Source organism: Sorex araneus, chromosome 5 (assembly GCF_027595985.1).
Source record: "Sorex araneus isolate mSorAra2 chromosome 5, mSorAra2.pri, whole genome shotgun sequence".
In the NCBI taxonomy this organism is placed as follows: domain Eukaryota; kingdom Metazoa; phylum Chordata; class Mammalia; order Eulipotyphla; family Soricidae; genus Sorex; species Sorex araneus.
Window position 1 is genome coordinate 93,995,265 of NC_073306.1, and position 22,769 is coordinate 94,018,033.

Genomic DNA, 22,769 nt, shown 5'->3' on the forward strand with positions numbered 1-22,769 from the left:
AATTATCTACACAAAGAAATCTCACTGCACTGAACCAGGGCTGGATCCCTGACACTATTTTGTCTCTCCAGTATCACATGGCCTCCCAAGCACTGGCTTTGGGTCACTTGGCCCCTGAGCATTTCCATGGTGGCCCTGGTAGCCCCTAGCACCACAGGGTTCAAATAAGCAACACCATATTCTCAGGTCCTAACAACCACCATCCTCGTTAGTCAACTATGATTGACTATGTAGGATTCCTGAGCATTGCCTGGAAGGTGTCCTTTATCCACCCCTCCAAAAAATTTTGAAAGGTTTCTAGAAAAAATGAAATATAATTTTAAAAAATTAGTGGTTGAAGAAATAGTACAAGAATTAATGTATTTAGTTTGCACATAGTGACCTCCCAGTTCAATCCTAGACATTACATATGGTCTCTTTAGCACCTTCAAGAATGACCCCTGAGCAACAAGCTAGTAGTAGATCCTGAGCAGGTGGTGGATCCCACCAAATGATGAAAAATGCAAGTTTTTATAGATAATCAAACAGTTACCATTTTATAGATAATCAAACAGTAAACTTAACAGTTTACCATTTATCAGACCTGCTCTAAGAGGAAACTCTCCACATAAAAAGCAGAGATAAAGAGGGGGTTAAAAAAAATAAACACAGGGGCTGGAGCAATAGCACAGCGGGTAGGGCATTTGCCTTGCATGCGGACGACCCAGGTTCGATTCCCACCATCCCATATGGTCCCCCGAGCACCGCCAGGAGTAATTCCTGAGTGCATAAGCCAGAAATAACCCTTGTGCATCACTGGGTGTGACTCAAAAAAAAACAAAAAAAAAAAACCACAAAAAAATAAAATAAATAAACACAAAAACACAAAACAAAAGATAAAATGCAGGCTAAAAAAAAAAACAAAATGCAGGCTCTGTATACATATTTTTAGATTCTAAATGTGAATGGCATAAACTCACTGATCAAAAGGCACAGTGTGGCTAGATGGATATTTTTAAAAGAGATGGAGGATCCATATATACCATGCATATAAAAGACTCACGCCACATATAAAAGACAAAAAGGTAGTCTAAATGAAAGACTAATGCAAGGTATTAGTCCAAAGTGCAGGGAAAAAACACAGAAACTTCTATTATTATATAAGATTTTAAAGTTTCTACTAAAAATGGCAATGAAACAAAAAGATATTATATACGGATCACAGAATCAATTCAGCAGGATGATATAATGGGCATCAAATATATGCACCCAATACTAGGGCACCCAAATATTCAAATAAAGTATTAATGCCCCAAAGGGATACACAAACAGAAACACAATAATAATAGGAGATCCCAACATTCTATTTTGGCAATGAGATTCAAAAACATTAACAAGGAAACACTAGAATTAAATGATTGAAGGAATTAAGCTTAATGGATTTATACAGAAGCTTCTCTTGAGAAATAAATGAATACACATCTTTAGTACACAAGAGACAGCCTCAAGAATAGAACACATACTAGGATACAAAAGAAGTCACAGTAAATAAAATAGTATCAAGAATCTTTTCCTGCCATGATAGGAGACAAGAAACATAACAAAAAGAAAATAGGAAAACCCCCAAGCATATGGAGCAACATTTGGGTCAATAAAGAAATCAAAGGAGAAATAGAAATTACACGCCGAACAAAACAAAAACCAGAAAATTTTTATCAGGTCCCATGAAACAAAGCAAAGGCAGTGCTGAGAAATTAATTACTATAGATTTCATCCTTTTCCAATCTCAAAAACTGCCAAATCCAACAGAAACAGGAAAAATTTCTTTAGCTGCCTCTGAGCATATGAGATAGGAAATCAATGATTGGTAAACTCTGAGGGATGGGATTATGGATTATTCTTACTCAAGTGAACTTTTCTGTGTTGTTTTTAACTCTTTATAATATAATCATAATAATCATAAGGAATTTTTTTCACAGAATGTAATTAATATAAATGTATACGTCTCTCATTATCACAATATAAATCAGTTTAGATAAAACAAAACTGCAAAATTTAGGAATTCACATTACCTTTCAATTACATGTGGATTTCTGCTCTACTCCTTCTCACTTTTTAGGAATCTATACTGAAACTATGACTTCTAAAACACACTGGTCTCATGGCCAAAGAAAAAGAAAGGCTCATGGGACCATGTGGCATCTCATAAAGCTTCTTCTCAAGTGGCTATGCCACTATTCCTCACATTCACTTCAGTAAAATAAATTCCAAGTAAGTGTGGGACTATACAATTTTCCTTTGGGAGGGACCACATAAGAAGGGTAGCATATCGCCTGTCCGAACTCCAAATGGTCCCGGCTGCCGGAAGTCCCGCCCTCGACCCACCCTCGGCGCCATCTTCCCACCTTCAACAGAGAAGAGGCCAGGCAGTCTGGTGAGCAACGCGGCCGGAGAAATGCTCCGGACCCAAATCCGGGCCAACAACACCAGGGATCCAGGCGGAGGAGGTACAGCTGGTACACCTTCTCCGGATGGAGCCCTGGCGACACTGAGCAGCAACTAACACGGCTCCGGGTTGCGGAACTGGAACACATCCGAGCCACACGGCCGCGTGGCTTTTAGACCTTTTCTAAAAACTAAAAAACATACAATCTTTTAATGACAAACCAATTATCAAATGCTTCCTTAGTAGGGCTTTCTTCCTTGGGGGGAAACTCCAACAACAATAGTGAGTTTTGTTTTGCAATATGGAATGTAATCAAGGTAGAGAGAAAATGAAGTGAAATTCATCAGTTATACAGTTGGGGGGGCTGTGGCGGGGGGTATACTGGGGATTTTGGTGGTGGAATATGGGCACTGGTGAAGGGATGGTGTTTGAATATTGTATAACTGAGACATAAACCTGAAAACTTTGTAACTTTCCACATGGTGATATAATAAAAATTTTAAAAATATAAAAAAAGAAGGGTAGCATACACTTCAAATAATACAATCTATTGCAAGCCCCAACTTCAAAATACACCTATGAATAAGCATATTTGTGAGCATCAATGCATGACTGTGTGTATGCATGTATTATTCACAAAATCAGAAGGAATACTATAAAACAACTATTGAATTATTTGATTCACAAGCAGAAAAAGAGCAATAAATTTGTTAATAATATAGAATGATTGCACTCATTTGTGAGATATTAAAAACTTAGTATGAGACTAAAACTCCAGAACAATAGAAACATGGGCCAGGAGGACCAGACCAGGGTAAAAGTGGAGTAGAGTGGGGAGGGGAGGGAGGGAGAGAAAGAGAGAGAGGGAAGGGGCAGAGAGAGAAAGAGAGAGAGAGAGAGAGCAAGAACAAGAGAGCCTGCCACTGAGGCTGAGGGCAAGGGGTGGGGTGGCAGGAGAGAAACTGTGGAGACATTGATGGTGAGAAACCAGTGAAGGGAGGATGTTGAAATATTGTATTACTGAAATCCAATCATGAACAATGTTGTAACTGTGTATTTCACGATGACTGCATTTTTATTTTTTTATTTATTTATTTATTTATTTATTTTGCTTTTTGGATCACACCCAGCGATGCTCAGGGGTTACTCCTGGCTTTGCACTAAGGAATTACTCCTGGCGGTGCTTGGGGGACCATATGAGATGCCGGGGATCGAACCCGGGTCGGCCGCGTGCAAGGCAAATGCCCTACCTGCTGTGCTATAGCTCCGGCCCCCGACTGAATTTTTTAAAAGTCAATAAATTGTTCACAATGATCCAAGCCAAAAAATTCAATAGGTTAATACCTAAATTGTTAGACAAAAAAGTATTTGAAAAACTAAACAATATTACAGTTATACTTTCTAAAAGTCTGATGGTTAAAAAAGTAACAGATAATAGAATAATTAATGAGCATTTAAGGTTTTTAAGACCTGATCATATGATGGAAACTTACTCATGTTTGTTGGCTAAAGGGTAAGAATTGAAGATTTCTAAGGGCTTAAGAACTTTAAGAAGGACAAAAAAAAAAAAAAGACCAATAAGTAATGTTCCTATTTCAAGTCTCCCTCTTTCATTGGGAGAAAAAAAAAAAAACTAACATTAAATAATTAAATAATAGATAAGACATCACTGAGAAACACAGATGAACCCTAAAGACATGTGGCTGAGTAAAACAAGTCAAAGATAAATACTGTGTAAGGCACTAAGAAAAGGAGAGGAGAGGAAGGGTGAGCGGAAGTGGAGGGGAAAGGAAGGTGAAAGGGAGGAAAAGGGAAAAAGAAAGGGAATGGGAATAGGAAAGGGAGACGAAAGGGGAGAAGGAAAGAGGAAAGGAAAAGGAAAAGGAAAGCAAGGAAAAAGGAAAGGAAGAGAAGTGAGGGAAGGGAGAAGGAGGGGCAGAAGGCTTATTGTGGTTATTAAAAGAGAGAGATGGACCAGGGGAGGAAGAATTAGATGAAGGTGGTAACGAGACAAAACCTTCCATTTATAAATAGGTACTCAAGATGTAATGCATAACATGATGATTAGTCATCAGTTACATTTGAAAGACAGTTCTATCTGAAAGAGAGCAGACCCTAAGAGTTCTTAACACCGGGGCAGAGAGTTGCGATTTAATCCTTTGTATCCATTAGATGACAAATTTTAACTAAACTTATATGATCACTTCACAATATATGTATAGCAAATCATTATGCTAATTATGCTGCTCTAGCTCCCCTGCCCCAACAGGATGCTGCCCACAAAACCCCCCCACCCCTGGCTACTGATTGAGCTCCTTAACAGTCATGATCTCAGAGACACACAAATGAATCTTGGAACCAAGCAGCTCTTGGCAGAAATGCCACCAGACACTGCATTAGGCCACCTTCGCCAGGTCACCCCAGATGGAAAAAGGTGTCATCCCTCCACCTATTCCCAGGGAAGTCCAGCAGCCACCATCTTCCAGAGTTCATTGGAAAATCCAGAAATGGGCCAGGAGTGACAACACATGTTAGGCCTCTCGGGGGATAGGGGTTGAGCTAGTCCTTCTCCTCCCCCACCCTGACAGGAGACCAGAGATGCCACCTAAGAACATCCCCCCATCTCCCACCTACTGACTGAGCACCTTAAGCGAGACACACAACTACAGACACACAAACAAAACTCAGAACCGAGCGGCTCTTGACAGAAATCTCTCCAGACCTAATTATTAAAAGTTTAGAATTCCAAGATCACATGGCCACAATCATATGCTATTCATAACCAGCAATAGAAAACAAATTGTCTAATGCTGCCTTTTTGGCAGGTCTGAGTGTTCGGGAAAAACTCCAAATAATAATGGTGGGACTGGTGTCAAAATATTGAATGTAATCAAAGTAAAGAGAGAGTAATTTGGAAATTATCTGCCACACAGGTAGGGGTAGGGGTGGGATGGGAGGTATACTGGGGGTTTTGGTGGTACAAAATGTGCACTAGAAAGGGATGGGTGTTTGATCATTGTATGATGGAGACTCAAACATGAAAGCTTTGTAACTGTTTTCACGGTGATTCAAGGAATAATTTTTTTAAATTATGCTGTTCTACACATTAATCATATATACTATCTCATTGTGATTCAATAAAAAAGAGACTTGTCAATAAATCATTGTACCAATCAATATCAAACTAAAAAAATGAAAAAAGAAAAACAGTAGTTTGGACATGGAAGACTTCTGTTCTTATTGAAATAATATAACAAAGGTATGTAGAAAAGTTTCAAACCACTGTGCTCAGATACAGGGAGACAAATATATGAAAATTGAAGATAAATAAGATATAATCCTGGAGCTATAAAGAGCTTAACGGTCTCAAAGGGCATAGATTAACAAATAAATGTTCCGTGGGCTAGAATATTTACCCAATACCCATCTGATAAGGGATTAATATCCAGGATATACAAGATACTTGTAGAATTGTATAAGAAAAAAACTCCAATCCCATCAAAAAAATGGGGAGAAGGAATGAACAGAAGTTTCCTCAAAAAAGAAATATAAATGGCCAAAAGGCACATGAAAAAATGCTCCACATCCCTAGTCATCAGGGAGATACAAATCAAAACAACAATGAGATATCATCTCACACCACAGAGACTGGCATACATTCAAAAGAACAAAAGCAACCAGTGCTGCTGTGGATGTGGGGAAAAAGGGAAGCTCCTTCACTGCTGGTGGGAATGCCAACTGGTCCAGCCTTTCTGGAAAACAATATGGACAGTGCTTCAAAAACTAGAAATTGAGCTTCCATATGACCCCGCAATACCACTTCTGGCAATATATCCCGAGGATGCAAAAGAGCACAGTAGAAATTATATTTGTACCTATATATTCATTGCAGCACTGTTCAAAATAGCCAAAATATGGAAACAACCCGAGTGCCCTAAAACAGATGACTGGTTGAGGAAACTTTGGTACATCTACACAATGGAATACTATGCAACTGTTAGGAGAGATGAAGTCATGAAATTTGCTTATAAATGGATAAACATAGAGAGTATCATGCTAAGTGAAATGAGTCAGAAAGAGAGGGACAGACATAGAGAGACTGCACTCATTTGCGGAGCGTAGGGTAGCATCACATGAGGCTGACACCCAAGGACAGTAGATACAAGGGCCAGAGGGACTGCCCCATAGCACCAGGAAGACGCTTCATGAGCAGAGGGGAGAAGGCAAATGGATCACTAAGAAAATGATGGCCAGAGGAACCAGTTGGGATGGGAGATGCATACCGAAAGTAGATTATGGACCAAACATGATGACCTCTCAGTGTTTGTGTTGATGTCCAAAAGTAGAGAGAGAGTATAGGGAATACTGTCTGCCATGGAGGCAGGGGGAGGGTGGGAAAGGGGGTTATACCCGGGATATTGGTGGTGGGGAATGTGCACTCATTGAGGGATAGGTGTTTGATCATTGTGAGATTGTAACCCAAACATGAAAGCTTGTAACTATCTCACAGTGATTCAATAAAATTTTAAAAATAAAAAAAAACACATATAAATGTTTTAATATAAAATGAGTATATCTACATACAGTAAGCTCACCTTTGAAAGATAAAAATGTGAGATTTGGGGGGCTGGAGTGATAGTACGGCGGGTAGGGCATTTGCCTTGCACATGGCCGACCCGGATTCGATTCCCAGCATCCCATATAGTGCCCTGAGCACCGCCAGGAGTGGTTCCTGAGTGCAGAGCCAGGAGTAACCCCTGTGCATGGCCAGGTGTGATCCAAAAAGAAAAAAAAAAGTGAGATTTTCCATCAGTGGTAAAAGAATAAAAGGTATGAAATGTGGAAAAAGTGATGAAATACAGAACTGCAACTGAAATTACACGTTATCAAGGCTGTTACAGAGATAGAAAGAATTTGGAATCGTGCAAAAGAGACACAGGCTTTAACTCTAAGATGTTCTAGTTTCTAGTATTATATTCTATTGAATAAATAACCTAATCTCTGTGAAAATCCAAATTGTTTCTATAGATACAATTGTCAGAGGGATTAAATTAGGTATAAATATGATAGTTTAGAACAGTGCTTGTCATATATAAAATAAACGATAATAGGACATGGTATTTTTAGTGAGTCAATTCACTTTGTAAATTTCAAAACACTATAAAAATAAGGCACACTGGGGCTGGAGCAATAGCACAGCGGGTAGGGTGTTTGCCTTGCACTCGGCCGACCCCCCGGGTTCGATTCCCAGCATCCCATATGGTCCCCTGAGCACCGCCAGGGGTAATTCCTGAGTGCAGAGCCAGGAGCAACCCCTGTGCATCGCCGGGTGTGACCCAAAAAGCAAAAAAAAAAAAAAAAAAAAAAAAAATATATATATATATATATATATATATATATATAAGGCACACTGTTTTCTGAAACATGGCAAAACTAAAAATACATCAGAAATATTTTATGAGACATGAGGAAAAAAAATTTTTTTTCTTCTTGGGTCACATCTGGTGATGCACAGGGGTTACTCCTGGCTCTGCACTCAGGAATCACTCCTGGCGGTGCTCAGGGGACAATATGGGATGCTGGGAATTGAACCCGGGTCGGCTGAATGCAAGGCAAATGCCCTACCTGCTGTGCTATCACTCCAGCCCCAAGACATGAGAAAATTTTTAAACACTCATTCTAAAAGGACTCCTCTTAAGGGTACTATATTCACATGTTTAATATTTAAACAAGAGCAAAAATACTTTTTAAAACTTTTAATGGAAAAACTGAATTTCAAGTTACTCAAATTTATCATATTTTTCTAATAAAACATGTTTGTAAATATACAAAGCTGCAGACTTACACAATTCCTAACAAGCAATACAGAATAAATTATCTAGCATATGCCTATGAGGCAGACTTGGATGGTGGTGAGAGACTTCAAAATACTGGTGGTGGGAAGGTGTAATGGTGGTGGGATTGTTGTTGATATACTGGATGTAATCAATTACTGTGGACAACTATATGAAATAAAATTAAATTTTTTAAAAAAATACAAAGCTGCACCTATGCTTTACAATTAGCTTCTTTACAAACACTACAAAACCTACTTTCTCTTCTATTTCTTTTTCAAGTTGTTTCTTAATAGACAAAAGTTCTTCTTTAAGATTTGACAGTTCATTCTCCTAAAGAAAAAACATGTTTATAAGAACATTGTTAATTAATTAAAAATTTCTAATTAAAAGATTGTTAATTAAATTTTCATTTAAATTTTTAATAGTTGGCTTTTAAATAATTATTTATCACTAATATATCTCTCTTCTCAATTTCTTACCTATTCCATCCCTGCAATTACAGTCTTAATGAGAGGCTCCAAACTTATTTATAAAGAGTATCAGAGAGATAATATAGCAGGTAGGACCCTTGCCTTACCTGGGTTCAATCCCCAGCACCCCATATGGTTCCCCAAGCACTGCCAGGAGTAATTCCTGAGTGCAGACCCAATAGCATCGCCAGGTATGTCCCCAAAAAAATAAAAAAACAAAATTATTTGTAAAGAATTTACAACTTTTTCATTTGAAATTTCACTTGAAGATGAAATAAAATAACACCATTTAACATGTTAACTACACTTGTAGTTAAGTACTAACTACACTTGTAGTTCTTAACTACAGTACTACTTACCTAGTTAAGTGCTACTTAACTACAAGTACTACTTAATTTACTTGTACTACTTAACTAAAGATCTACAAAATATCTCTGACATTTAAGATTCCTTAATTTTCAGCTCAAAAATTATAAACTGTTACTTAAAACTATTCCTTAACACCAGCCATAGTCACAAAAACATTTAATGATCTGTTCTGTTATCTCACCAAAGATGCTTTTACTGATAGCTGTTCTTGTTCTTTGTTTTTATAAACTCCTAATTCTAAGTCTCTTTCTTCAACAATTTTATCATATTGGTGCTATATTAAAAGAGAAAACAATTATATTAACAGCCAAAATAGATGATATGCATTAAATATTTTTAGAAAGTACAATTTATAAATTTGGCAATATGCATGACAAAATATACTTTATTCAAAACAGTCTTAATAATCTAAGAAGAGAGTGTGAAATAATTCTTTTTAATAGGAAAAAACAAGTGAAGATCAGAAACTTTTAGAAAAACAGGTGATTACATGTCTAAGGCATAAAATAAAATATGATTCTGGAACATTTTGTATTAATAAAAAGCAAGAAAACTATTACAAAACATGAAGATCAAATCAAAAGAACTTGGGGCTGGAGAGATAGCACAGCGGGTAGGGCGTTTGCCTTGCACGAGGCCGACCCGGGTTCAAATCCCAGCATCCCATATGGTCCCCTGAGCACGGCCAGGGGTAATTCCTGAGTGCAGAGCCAGGAGTAACCCCTGTGCATCGTCAGGTGTGACCCAAAAAAAAAAAAAGCAAAAAAAAACAAAAAAAAAATCAAAACTTTACAGTTTTTCAAAGGTCCCACTGGCCAAAAACAAATGCCATAAGAGACAATAAAAAAACTGCAGAAAAAGTGGTTATAATTACTTCCATCCATCATAGATGATAGTACAGCTTTCCTCAAGGAAGTGACACCAAAGTTGAACTTTATGTGGTTATAATACAAATTTGGAGACACCGAATTCAAGGATATTCCAGCTATGAATAGTGTTACACAAACAACCTTCTCTGACAATATATCTTGATTTCACTATCTTTATGCATAGAGGGCTGGGGTGATAGCACAGTAGGATGTTTGCCTTGCATGCGGCCAACCTGTTCGACTCCTCCATCCCTCTCAGAGAGCCTGGCAATCTACGAGAGTATCCCGCCCTCAAGACAGAGGGCAAACTAGCCGTGGCATATTTGATACGCCAAAAACAGTAACAACAAGTCTCACAATGGAGACATTACTGGTGCCCACTTGAGCAAATCAATGAATAACAGGACGACAGTGCTACAGTGCTATGCATAGAGCTCTAATCATTTTTCATTATACAAAAGGGAAATTTTACCTTATGTTTTTCCATAAGTGCAACCATTTCAGCTATTTTATGTTGACATCGAATATCCATTTCTTTCTGTAATTTCACTGCTTCATCAGATATTACTTTTGCTTTTTCAACCTATCAAATACATTTAAAATACTTCTTAAAATTGATGCACTAAAAAGAAAAATTACTTTAAATTGAAGGCCTTATACTTAAGATGTATAAAAGCCAACATCAGGGAATTAGGAAGTAGATAATACCTTACTGCTTGGATTAATTTCAGGGTGCTCTATCAAGTGAGAGAACAATATAACACTGCAGTGACAAATCTTTTCAAAATAACTACTACTTAATACATGTCAAAAAAACAAGGATGCTGTTAGCTTCTATTGATCCAGTCTGTGACATAAATATAATCATTAATAATCACATTTTAAGTCATTACTTTGATCTTGAAATGGCAGTATGTAGAATGACATTACTTTGTCCTTCCCCCCTCCCCTTGCTACAAGGAGCTCATTCTGGTTTTTCCTGGAGTTTAGGCTTACCCCAGTCACACCCATCAAGGTGTTCCCGTGTCTCTCCCATCCCTTTGTTTAGCTGTAATCACTTCTCTATAATCAGCTTTCTCCCTAATCTGACTCTGTTAATTTGTAAGGTCAGATCTTCCTAGGACACTGAACTTTATAAGTTAATATTGAATATTATAACACTGAATATTATAATATTGACTTTCTCCTCTCCTTATGCCTTTTGAATAATTTACTTTAAAGCAATGTCCTTTTTGTATAGGCACAAGAAGACAATATTATGCTTTTGTAACTTGGGACTTAATTGGCTTCGAGTATTATTCATTCCCAGGCATCTGCTTTCTCCACTTAAGCCTCAGCTGCCCTCAGTTCCTAGCACCCCAAAAGCAGGGTCCCAACAAGGGACGGGACAGATCCAGGGCAAGCTGTGAGTTATGTGCTACCCTGGCATCGAGATGGGCCTGGCCAAAGTGCCTAATTCTTAACTATAAGTTAAGAGCTCGATCATAGACAAATGCTGTCATTATCCAAAAGTAATGACGAGACTAGGACCCTGCTAGAGGCAGGAAAGACTGATCCAGCCTGAGCACTATAGTCTGAGATCGAGATGGCCCCAACAGAGCAATTCTATAAGCTTTAATGCATTTCTTATTGCGTCCACACAAAATGATTAATATTATGAATGCTTATATGTTTGCTGAATGAGGAAAAGAGAAACACACTCATGGAACTCCACCCTTGGGTGGATCCTCCTGCTGAAAGAGAATCAGTCCTAGAAGAAGCATCCCCTGAGGGAAAGGAACCTTACCCCTATTGATTCTGACCACACCTATGTGTATGCCCCAAAGCCCTCATGCTGGGGGGGATTTAACTAGGCTGTAAGAGTGGGCTGGGAGGGCCAGATCCACAGATCCAGAGAGAGATCCAGAACCGGGAGAGAAGCAGAGAAGAGAGAGTGAAATAAACTGATGGAGCAACCAGTTTGGCCTTCTTCCTTTCCTTGTCTGCCCTTGACCAACAGCCACACACAGTGGTTCTCAACTCAGATGGTGAGACAGAACTGCCTGGAGAGCCTGGAGTGTACACGCCCATTGGTGTGCTTTAGTTTTTTACAGTAGTATATAGTTGTATCATAATAAATTGTGATATCAAACACAGTTTTTCCTACCTCTCCCAAAAGATTTTCTTCTGCTATCTTCTTGTCCTCAATTTCTTTTTGATAACTGTCAGTCACATCTTTAAATTTTTGTTTGGCATCATCTAGTTCTAATTCTAATTTATTGATCTTGAAAATAAAGGAAATAACATTAGTAAATGCTGTGGATTACTTGAAAATGTTATATAATCATTTTGTGATTTTATTAATATGAAAATTATTCATGGAAAAATATAGAATTTTTTACATGTATCATACATGACTACTGCTTTTTCACAAAGAAAGAGATTCTTTCACACTAAAACAGGTATTTAGTTTTATAAAGTAATATTTCAGAAGTGGTTATATTTCACTTTTAATTAAATTTTCATCAAAATTTAAATTGTTTAGTCTGAGTCCAATATATTACATTATAATAAGTAACTATCCACCTTTTTTCTAAAGAAAAAAACATTTTTAAACAACTTTAATAAAATTTAAGTTGTACACAAAAATGATAATTATTTTATAAAATCTGATTACTTTGGACATGTGATTATACTCATGAAATTATTGCCATAATCAAGGCAATTATATACCCAAAACTTCAAAAAGATTCTGTCCTGTTTCCTGCTCCTTTTAGTGTGTCTTAAGAATAGTTAACATGTGCTCTAGTCTCAACAAAATTTTAAGTGCACAATATATTGTTGACAATAGTACTCCACTGTGTATGGAAGTTACTCTAGAAGTAACTCACTTGCTTGAATAAAATCTTTTTTTTTTTCATTTTTGATCACACCTAAAGATGCTCAGGGGTTACTCCTGGCTCTGGACTCAGGAATTACTCCTGGCAGTGCTTGGGGGACCATATGGAATGCCGGGGAATGAACCCAGGTTGGCCGTATACAAGGCAAATGCCCTAACCGCTGTGCTATCACTCCGGCCCCTCTTAAATAAAATCTTAAACTGAAAAACAACTTATATCATCTTCTGCCTCTGGTTCTGGTAATCTCTGCTTCTATAAGTTATTTTAGGTATGTCATTTAAGTTAAATTATTCCGTATTTTTCCTTCTGTGATTAGCTTTTAGTATTGAATGAGAAATGTTTTTATTTTTAATTTTTTTATTTTTTTTGTTTTTTGGGTCACACCCAGCTATGTACAGGGGTTATTCCTGGCTCTGCATTCAGGAATTATGCCTGGCGGTGCTCAAGGGACCATATGGGATTCTGGGAACAGAACCCAGGTCAGCCGTGTGCAAGGCAAATGCCCTACCCACTGTACTATCATTCTATCCCCAAAGTGTTTTTATTATATTGTTTACCCAAACATTTTCCTCTATTCCGTAAGCTATCTTTCGCTTTCTTAATAGCATCCTTTGATGTTAAAACTATCAAGAATGAAAGGAATCAATACTGAGAAAGTGTCTTGTACAAAACTGACTTGGGTTCAATGCTGGGCACTGAATATGATCCCCAAGCAACACCAAGAAAACATGAATGCAGAGCCAACTGTGACCCAAAAATCAAAGAGAAAAGAAAGAACCAGTAAAATCTCTGGCAAAATTCTAATAGCTGTTTTAAAAAAATACATACTGTTCTTGAAATTTATATGGAATAATTAGGAACCATAAGCAGCTAAAACAATTTGTCAATATTTTCAAGCATAGTTATATATTTTATGTTGTCTAGAAAAGTTTTACTACCATCAGACCACAAAGATATTCCAACATGTGTTTTTCATGTACCAATTAACTGTGTGAATATTTCCTTTCTGAACTAAGTTTTGCCCATTTTTTAAATTTTAATATTATAAAATGACAGTACAATAACATTTATTTTCTTAATTCTTTTTTTCTTTTTGGGTCACACCCATCGATTCACAGGGGTTACTCCTGGCTTTGCACTCAGGAATTACTCCTGGTGGTGCTCGGGGGACCACATGGGATGCTGGGAATAGAACCAGGGTCGGCCGCATGCAAGGCAAATGCCCTACCCACTGTACTACTGCTCCAGCCCCATATGTTCTTAATATTTTTGCTGTATTTTATATTATATAGAGCCCCCATAATCGTCTTATTTTTCAAAAAGGGAAACTCTAAACTCATTCAACAACTCATCATTCTCTACCCTTCACAGATAAAACAACCAGAACTTCTCTAGGTTTAACTAAAACTAAAAGAATGATCTCAAAATTTAATAATTTTAAATTATTTTCAAAGTATTATATTTAATTGCTATAATATAGAGCATACAATTCCTATATGTTATCTGTTAATACTATTAAAATAAATAATCCAAATACCTTTATCTCATAAGCATTCAGTTGCTTGGTTTCTGCTGTACTCTTTTTTTTTAAAGCTTTATTCTGTTAAAATAACAAATTATTTTTAGCACTAATAATTCAAACAATACATCACTGACTTAAATGATAATTATTAAGGGAAAGAAATTTATTTTCTAAAAGTACTAAAAGTGATTTTTAGAAAGTAGGTCTGATTTAAAGAAACTACAGTACAGCTACACAATGGAGCAGCAGTTAGGAAAATGAAGTCTTGAAATTCACTTATAAATGAATAGACATGGAGAGTATCATGCTGAGTGAAATGAGTCAAAAGGAGAGAGAAAGACACAGAATGATTGTACTCATTTGTGGGATACAGATAAACGTAATATAATACCACCAAGGACAGTAGAAACAAGAGCCAGAAGGATTGGTCCCCAGTTGGAAGCCTATCTCAAATGCTGGAGAAGGCAGTTGGTAAATAGAGAAGGAATCACTATGACAAAGATAGTTGGACAATAGTGAGTTTTGTGTTGAAATATGGAATGTAATCAAGGTAAAGAGAAAATGAAGTGAAATTTATCAGTTATGCAGTTAGGGGTGGAGGGGAGGGGGCGGGAGGTATACTGGGGTTTTTGGTGGTGGAATATGGGCACTGGTGAAGGGATGGGTGTTTGAATATTGTATAACTGAGACATAAGCCTGAGAACTTTGTGACTTTCCACATGGTGATTCAATTAAAAAAAAAAGATAGTTGGAAATGATCACTCTGGATAAGAACTGTGTGCTGAAAATAGGTAAAGAAACAAACAGGATAACCTCTCAGTATCTGTACTGCAAACACCAAGAAGAGGGAGGAAGGGAGGGAGGGAGAGGAGAGGAGAGAAGGAGAGGGGGAGAGAGAGAGAGGGGGAAAAGGGAGAGAGAGGAAGGGAGGAGAGGGGGAGGGAGGGAGGGAGGGAGTGAGAGAGGGAGGTAGAGAGTGAGGAAGAAAGGGAGGGATGGGAAGGGGGGGCAAGAGAGAGAGAGAGAGAAGGAAAGGGCCTTCCATAGAGACAGGCAGGGGTCAGTGTGGCAGGAAGGAAATTAGGGACATTGGTGGTGAGAAATGTGCATTGGTGGAGAGATTGGTTTTGGAACAATGTATGACTGAAACTTGATCATGAACAGCTTTGTAACTGTGCATCTCACAGTCAATTTAAATATATATATGTATATGTATATATACACATATACATCTATATTACACATATATGTATACGTATATATGCATATATATTACATATACATATACATATATACATATATGTATATATGCATATATATTACATATATACATATACATATATACGTATATGTGCATATACATATATATATGGAACAGCCCTCAACTTGAGGTAAATCCCTCATAGAAATTACTAGAATACGCTATTGTCACTAATTAAGTACAGACCATTCTGCTTTAATAATCAGAAGAGCAGGGTAGTACTGACATTTTCTAGTCAATATTAAAACATGTAAAAGGCTAAAAGAAAATAATTTTGATTTTGAGAATCAATACATACCTCCTGCTGGAGTTCTTCAAGGTTCTTGCTTTTATTTTCAACTTGCTTCCTTAAATTGTTACACTAAAAATTTGTGAGAATTAAATTATTTTATTGGATATTCAATTTTAAGTTCTTAGCAATTTGTTATTGCTTTTGTTTGGGGATCACACACAGCTGAGCTAAGGGATTATTCTTGGTCTGCACTCAGGAATCATTCCTGGAGGGTTCAGGGGACCATATGGGATGCTGGGGAGAGAACCCAGGTCAGCTGCGTGCAAGGAAAGCACCTTTCCCCTCTGTATTCTATCTCCAAACTCACCCCTCACTTTGAGGGACAATTTCACCTGGGTACAGATGCAGAACTGGATTAGGTTACAGTTTAAAACAGACTTGCCATGCTACACAAGTAGCACAGATTTCTAAAGGGTTACGACATATAAGCAACTAATTTTTCTATTTACCATCAAAACAGAAATAAATACGAATAGAAACGATTTTAACCTCTTCAGAAGTACAAAATACTCAAATACTTTTAACACTCATGTGAGTCATAGTCAGCTACTATTCTGGAAAGCAATAATATATGGCATTACCTCTTGGGGGAGACTCCCCAGAAGTGTCTGCAACCACCAGGGATACACCCATGCAGTGGTGCCAGAGAGGTCATGCAGTGCTCAAGGGTCAAACCGTAGGCCCAATGTATATAAGCACATACTCCAGCCTTTGAGCTTCCTTCCCAGCCCACAGCACTACTTCTTATAAGGGTTTTATTTTATCTAAGCAACTATGTGCACTGAAACAAGTTATTTTATATTCACCAGAAATCTAGATAAGGAAACAGAAGCAGAGATCCAAATTTCAACAATATTTTTTTTGAGAACCACAATACAGAAAGTCAATTTTAGGAAAATTATGTGATGGGGGAATACAGAGAAGGAAAAAATGAATTCGGATAGGCAGCTAACTGAAAACACCTCACACAAAGGAAGTATCACTTTTCAGCAGACACACTGATTATAGGACTGGGAGAGGTGTCAAAAAATGATTCTTTAGGGGCTGGAGTGATAGCACAGCGGGTAGGGCGTTTGCCTTGCACGTGGCCGACCCGGGTTCAAATCCCAGCATCCCATATGGTCCCCTGAGCACCGCCAGGGGTGATTCCTGAGTGCATGAGCCAGGAGTGACCCCTGTGCATTGCTGGGTGTGACCCAAAAAGAAAAAAAAAAAAAAAAAAAAAAAAGATTCTTTAAGGAATCATCAGCAGAGGTTTAAAAAAAAAACTAAAGACTGAAACCTTGAAGTCACTATTATAAGAAATAGACATAACATGGAATTGAGGTTTAGTTTTTGTTGGTTTTGTTTTGTTTTAGTTTTTTGGTCACACCTTGCAGTGCTCAGGACTTACTCTTGGTTCCACAATTTGGGATTGCTCCTGGCAGGGCTTGGGGAACCAAATAGGGTTTCAGGGATCGAAGCCAGGTCAACTGTGCAAGGCAATCATCCCTACCATTGTACTATTTATCACTCTGGCTCCAGAACAGAGGTTAAAAGGAAGAAAGAGTGAACTGGAAATATCTAAGGACTAAATGGTACAGAATACTGATTGGCACTCTGGTGGCAGGCACTGTGTAGTTAGCACTGTACCCCTAAAACATAAAAACATTTATACTACTATAAACTAATGTTAACTCAGAGAAAAATTATATGAAACAAAATGTCTTGGTACTCTAAAAATATTCACAGAAAGTGCATTTACTGAGAATATAAAATTTTACAAAAATAGAAGAGCTAGCTAAGGAGGGGTATAATAAAACTGCTCTTTGAAGCAAAACTTCTGAACCCAGAATCTCTTTAAAAGACTCCGGGGCTGGAGTGATAGCACAGCGGATAGGGTGTTTGCCTTGCATGCACCCGACCCGGGTTCGATTCCCAGCATCCCATATGGTCCCCTGAGCACCACCAGGGGTAATTCCTGAGTGCAGAGCCAAGAGTGACCCCTGTGTATCACCAGGTGTGACCCAAAAAGCAAAAAAATAAAAAATAAAAAAGACTCCGATAAAAATCCTACATTATTCCTCAAAGTCTTCAAAGAAGAAAGATTTCATCAGATATATATATATATATATATTACTACATTTCTATTCTAAAATATATTTTAGGGGCTGGAGTGATAGCACAGCGGGTAGGGCGTTTGCCTTGCACGCGGCCGACCCGGGTTCGATTCCCAGCATCCCATATGGTCCCCTGAGCACCGCCAGGGGTAATTCCTGAGTGCAGAGCCAGGAGTGACCCTTGTGCATCGCCAGGTGTGACCCAAAAAGCAAAAAAAAAAAAAAAATATATATATATATATATTTTACAGTTTGATATTACCTTATTTTCTAATATCTTCAACTGTTTATCTTTTTTCAAAACTTCACATTCAATGTTTCGAGCCTAAAAAATATAATATTTTATACCACAGTAAACAATGTTAACAGAATTTCTTTTTAGTATATTTTAAGACATGTAAATGTAAAATTTATTTTTACATTTTTAAACAAAAATAGTTACCATCCCTCCTTATTTAATTCCCTATCCTTTGTGGGCAGGGAGTGGGAGACATCCAAAGATGCTCAGGGGTTACTCCTGAGCTCTATACTCAAGAATCTCTCCTGGTGGTGCTCAGGGGACCATATGGGATGCAGGGGATCAAACCCAGGTTGGCTGCGGGTAAGGCAAATGTTCTACCCGCGGTACTATCATTCCAGCCCCCATTTTACATTTTTAGACACATACATTTTTATGATTTGAAATTTTTTGATACATTATTAAATTGAACATACATTTTCTTCACTCTTATCCAATTTACATTTGACTTCATCTCCTTTCTGTTTTAATTCTTCTCTCACAGATTCCAGTTCATTCCTTAAGGGAAATATAAGGGTAACAACAACAAAAAAATTTTTATTTTTAATACCCTTTCTAAAAATTTTAATGGACTAAAAAGCGCACATCTACACCTACATTTAAAGGAATTACTTTATTTTGAAACTTCCAGGTTTCAGCAATCATTTTTTCCATTAATTTTTTTCTACAAAGATAGTTAATATTAAAGTCAAGAATTTACTTCATTATTATGCATGGAACCCTGTCAGTAACAGTACTGTAAGATACAATATTAAAAGTTATTTTTCTTTAAGTGTCTGTCATAAAGACAGGCTGGTGGGTGGGAGGCCAAGGGGGGTATTGGTGGAGGAAAGTGGTGAAAGGATAGGCGTTGAATCATGAATGACTTTGTAATCTGTGGTGACTAAATACAAATTCAGCATTAAAGAATCCACTTTACTGTCATCTTCTTAGTCACAGAATGGTCTTCAGTTGAAAATATTTCATAGAAATAAACCAAGGATAGTTCATATAATGACTTCAATGAAGAAGCATAGGAATGAGATATTTGCATATATATTTACAGAGCATTTCTAGAAGCAAGAAACAGTGATGACTAAGCAAAGTAAATGAAAAACAGTAGGGGAAAAGGGTAGCAGGAAGAAGGAAAACAAGTTTTATATCCCTGTCAAAAAACTGACTTGTCCTTCGAATTTTGTACCCTGCACATGTATTTTCCAAAATGTTTATATTACAAATATGTCTGTTGCACATGAAAATAACTGTGCTTTGTCTGCAATGGATAACTTAACTACTTGTATTTGCAGTACCCCTACATTATCTTTGGGTGTAACTATATTCATAGAATAGAATTTCAATCGTATGAAAAATAACCTCAAAACTGAATGTAGGGTATTACTCTTCACTGAGCATTAAAATTTTAATTGATGTGGTATTTGTTTTCCTAAATTTATTTATTTTTATGGCTTTATAATTCAATACAGTTCTTAGATGTACAAAAAGAGATCAAATAATCTGAATTATTTTAAACCAAAAGCAGTTTCCCCAAAAATACTCCCTAACTGGGATGAAGGAAGAAAAGGAAGGGAGGGAGGAAGGAAGGAAGGAAGGAAGGGAGGGAGAGAGGGAGGAAGGAGGGAAGGAAAGAGGAAGGAAGAAGGAGGGAGGAAGGAGGAAGGAAGAAAGGAAGGGAGGGAGGAAGGGAAAACATGAAAAAAGCAAACAGAATTATAATAAAAGATGACTTCTAGATATGTAAATTACTAACAGCTATGTGCCAAGCATACACTGGTACTTATGTTCTATTCATATAACTCTCAAACACTCCTACAAGGAAAGTGTGTAGTCTGAAAGAGATTTCAAGTCGCTTTGTTCAGGTCCATTTTATTTGTTTCTCAGTATTTGCTTGTTTTGGAGAACCACACCCAGAAGTGCTGAGGAAGCAGCTTCTTCCAGTAGTTCCAGGGGACTATGTGGTGCAAGGGATCAAATTTGGGGCTCCCATATGCATTGTGCTCCAGTCCTCTGAGTTATCTCCTAAGCCTCTTCAAATTACTTTTTAAAAATAAATTTAAAAATCCCTCATGGGGGCCGGAGCGATAGCACAGCGGGTAGGGCGTTTGCCTTGCACGCGGCCGACCCGGGTTCGATCCCCGGCATCCCATATGGTCCCCCAAGCACCGCCAGGAGTAATTCCTGAGTGCAAAGTCAGGAGTAACCCCTGAGCATCGCTGGGTGTGACCCAAAAAGCAAAAATAAATAAATAAACAAACAAACAAATAAATAAATAAATAAATAAAAATCCCTCATGGCAGCTTGGTCTGCAGAAGCCAGTCTAAGTAATGTGATATTGTTTGGGCAGGTAGTAGTGCTGGGGTTCTAAGACAACACTAGGCAGTGCTGGGTTAGGAGTAAGAAGGCATAAGATAGCAGAAATTGAACTCAAGGGGCTGGAGAGATAGCACAGTGGGTAGGGCATTTGCCTTGCATGCGGCCGACCCGGGTTTGATTCCCAGCATCCCATATGATCCCCTGAGCACCGCCAGGGGTGATTTCTGAGTGCAGAGCCAGAAGTAACCCTTGTGCATTGCCAGGTGTGACCCAAAAAGCAAAAAAAAAAAAAAAAAAAGAAAAAGAAATTGAACTCAAGAATTCCTGGACACAAAGCATGGACTCCAGTGCTTTGAGCTATCTCCCTAGTCCTAGTCCCTAAATTTTACATTTTAAGAAGTAGGTTTTTCATTTTTCACCTTACACTAGCTAGCATAAATCTGATCTAAATTATGACAAAATAGTAAAATGGATACACTAGAATTCTTTGCTAAATAAAAATAGTCAATTCTGGCTGGGGCTTCTTCATAAAATTTCACAAATACAAAGTTCCTGCTTTGCATTTGTGAAACTGGAAATTCAATATCTGGCACCACCCTACATCTTCAACTAACATCCCAGAATCCCAAATGTTGCAACCAAATTACACTGTAACTGTGTGTGACACCACACCTCAGCAGGCCAGCTTACCTTAACTGTATTTCTGTTTCTTCCTGATTTTCTATTTGTTTCAACATTCTTTCTTCCTGTTTTTTGCTATCCTAAAGAAATAATGTAATTTTTTTTTAATTTATTTATTTTTAATTAGAGAATCACCGTGAGGGTACAGTTACAGATTTATACACTTTTGTGCTTATACTTCCCTCATACAAAGTTTGGAACCCATCCCTTCACCAGTGCTCATTCTCCACCACCCGTAAACCCAGTGTCCCTCCCACCCACCCCAATCCCATCTCCCCCCCACCCCACCCTGCCACTGTGGCAAGGCATTCCCTTCTGTTTTCTCTCTCTAATTAGCAGTTGTGGTTTGCAATAAAGGTGTTGAGTGGCCGCTGTGCTCAGTCTCTAGCCCTCATTCAGCCCGCAACTCCCTTCCCCCACATGGCCTTCGACTACAATGTAGTTGGTGATCGCTTCTCTGAGTTGACCTTTCCCCAGAACGTGAGGCCAGCCCCGAAGCCATGGAGTCAACCTCCTGGTACTTAAGAAATAATGTAATTTTTAATTAAACATTTAAAAGCCTTTATCTTAAGTTGTTGGCATAAAATTCATTCAGTTATATACTGGAAGCCTCTGTTTCCCCTTTACAGCTGCAGAGAGCCACTCTATTTTAGTTGTCACCATCCAACAATCTGACATTACCGTAATTTCCTGGGGCTCTCCTTAACACAGGGAATCCAGTTTAGCAAAACCATAACCCCAGGTCTTGGGCTCACAGAAAGCCAAGTGAAAATGGGCCAGATATAGCAAATAGTCAAATAACCTAAATGGTCTTAAACAGCCCTACCAGCCTAAGACGGAATACAAAAGGCTAATGTTATTTTAGTATCACAGAAAACCTAAATTAAAACTGCTGTATCTGAAACAAAAGATAATCCTCTGAAAGTTTGCATAACTTAATAAGAAATACAAAGACTCAATTTTCCTTTAAAAACAGTCACTTAAGGGGCTGGAGTGATAGCACAGCGGGTAGGGCGTTTGCCTTGCACGCGGCCGACCCGGGTTCAAATCCCAGCATCCCATATGGTCCCCTGAGCATGGCCAGGGGTAATTCCTGAGCGCAGAGCCAGGAGTAACCCCTGTGAATCGCCAGGTGTGACCCAAAAAGCAAAAAAAAAAAAAAAAACAGTCACTTAAATCAAGCCTAATTTAGGACCAGGGCTAAAAGAGATAGTACAGCCAGAAAGGGCTCCTCAGCATCCCATATGGCTCCCTGAGCACTAACTGCAGTGAATCCTAAGTGTAGAGCCAGGAGTAACCCCTGAGCATTGCTGGGTGTGCCATCTCCCTAAAAAAATTTTTAAGTAAATTAAGCCTAGTTTAGTAAACTATGCTAAATTCTGCCCCTTTAAACACCAACCCTACACAAGGAGCTTAACTCAACTTAATACTATGTTCAATTCTTCAAGTTAAGTGAT

General features: G+C 38.0%; 1 protein-coding gene across 1 annotated transcript in view; it reads right to left on the reverse strand.

Moving 5' to 3' along the window:
* Positions 1-22,769, reverse strand: part of SYCP1 (synaptonemal complex protein 1) — a 121,138-nt gene that overhangs the window by 50,377 nt on the left and 47,992 nt on the right. Inside the window, exons 19-26 of the mRNA XM_004616287.2 lie at positions 21,322-21,392; positions 18,738-18,819; positions 15,931-15,993; positions 14,387-14,449; positions 12,117-12,233; positions 10,443-10,553; positions 9,283-9,375; positions 8,518-8,592 (exon numbers count right to left, since the gene is read on the reverse strand). Of these exons, the coding sequence (XP_004616344.2) occupies positions 8,518-8,592; positions 9,283-9,375; positions 10,443-10,553; positions 12,117-12,233; positions 14,387-14,449; positions 15,931-15,993; positions 18,738-18,819; positions 21,322-21,392 (675 nt within the window). The remainder of the gene's footprint in view (positions 1-8,517; positions 8,593-9,282; positions 9,376-10,442; positions 10,554-12,116; positions 12,234-14,386; positions 14,450-15,930; positions 15,994-18,737; positions 18,820-21,321; positions 21,393-22,769) is intronic.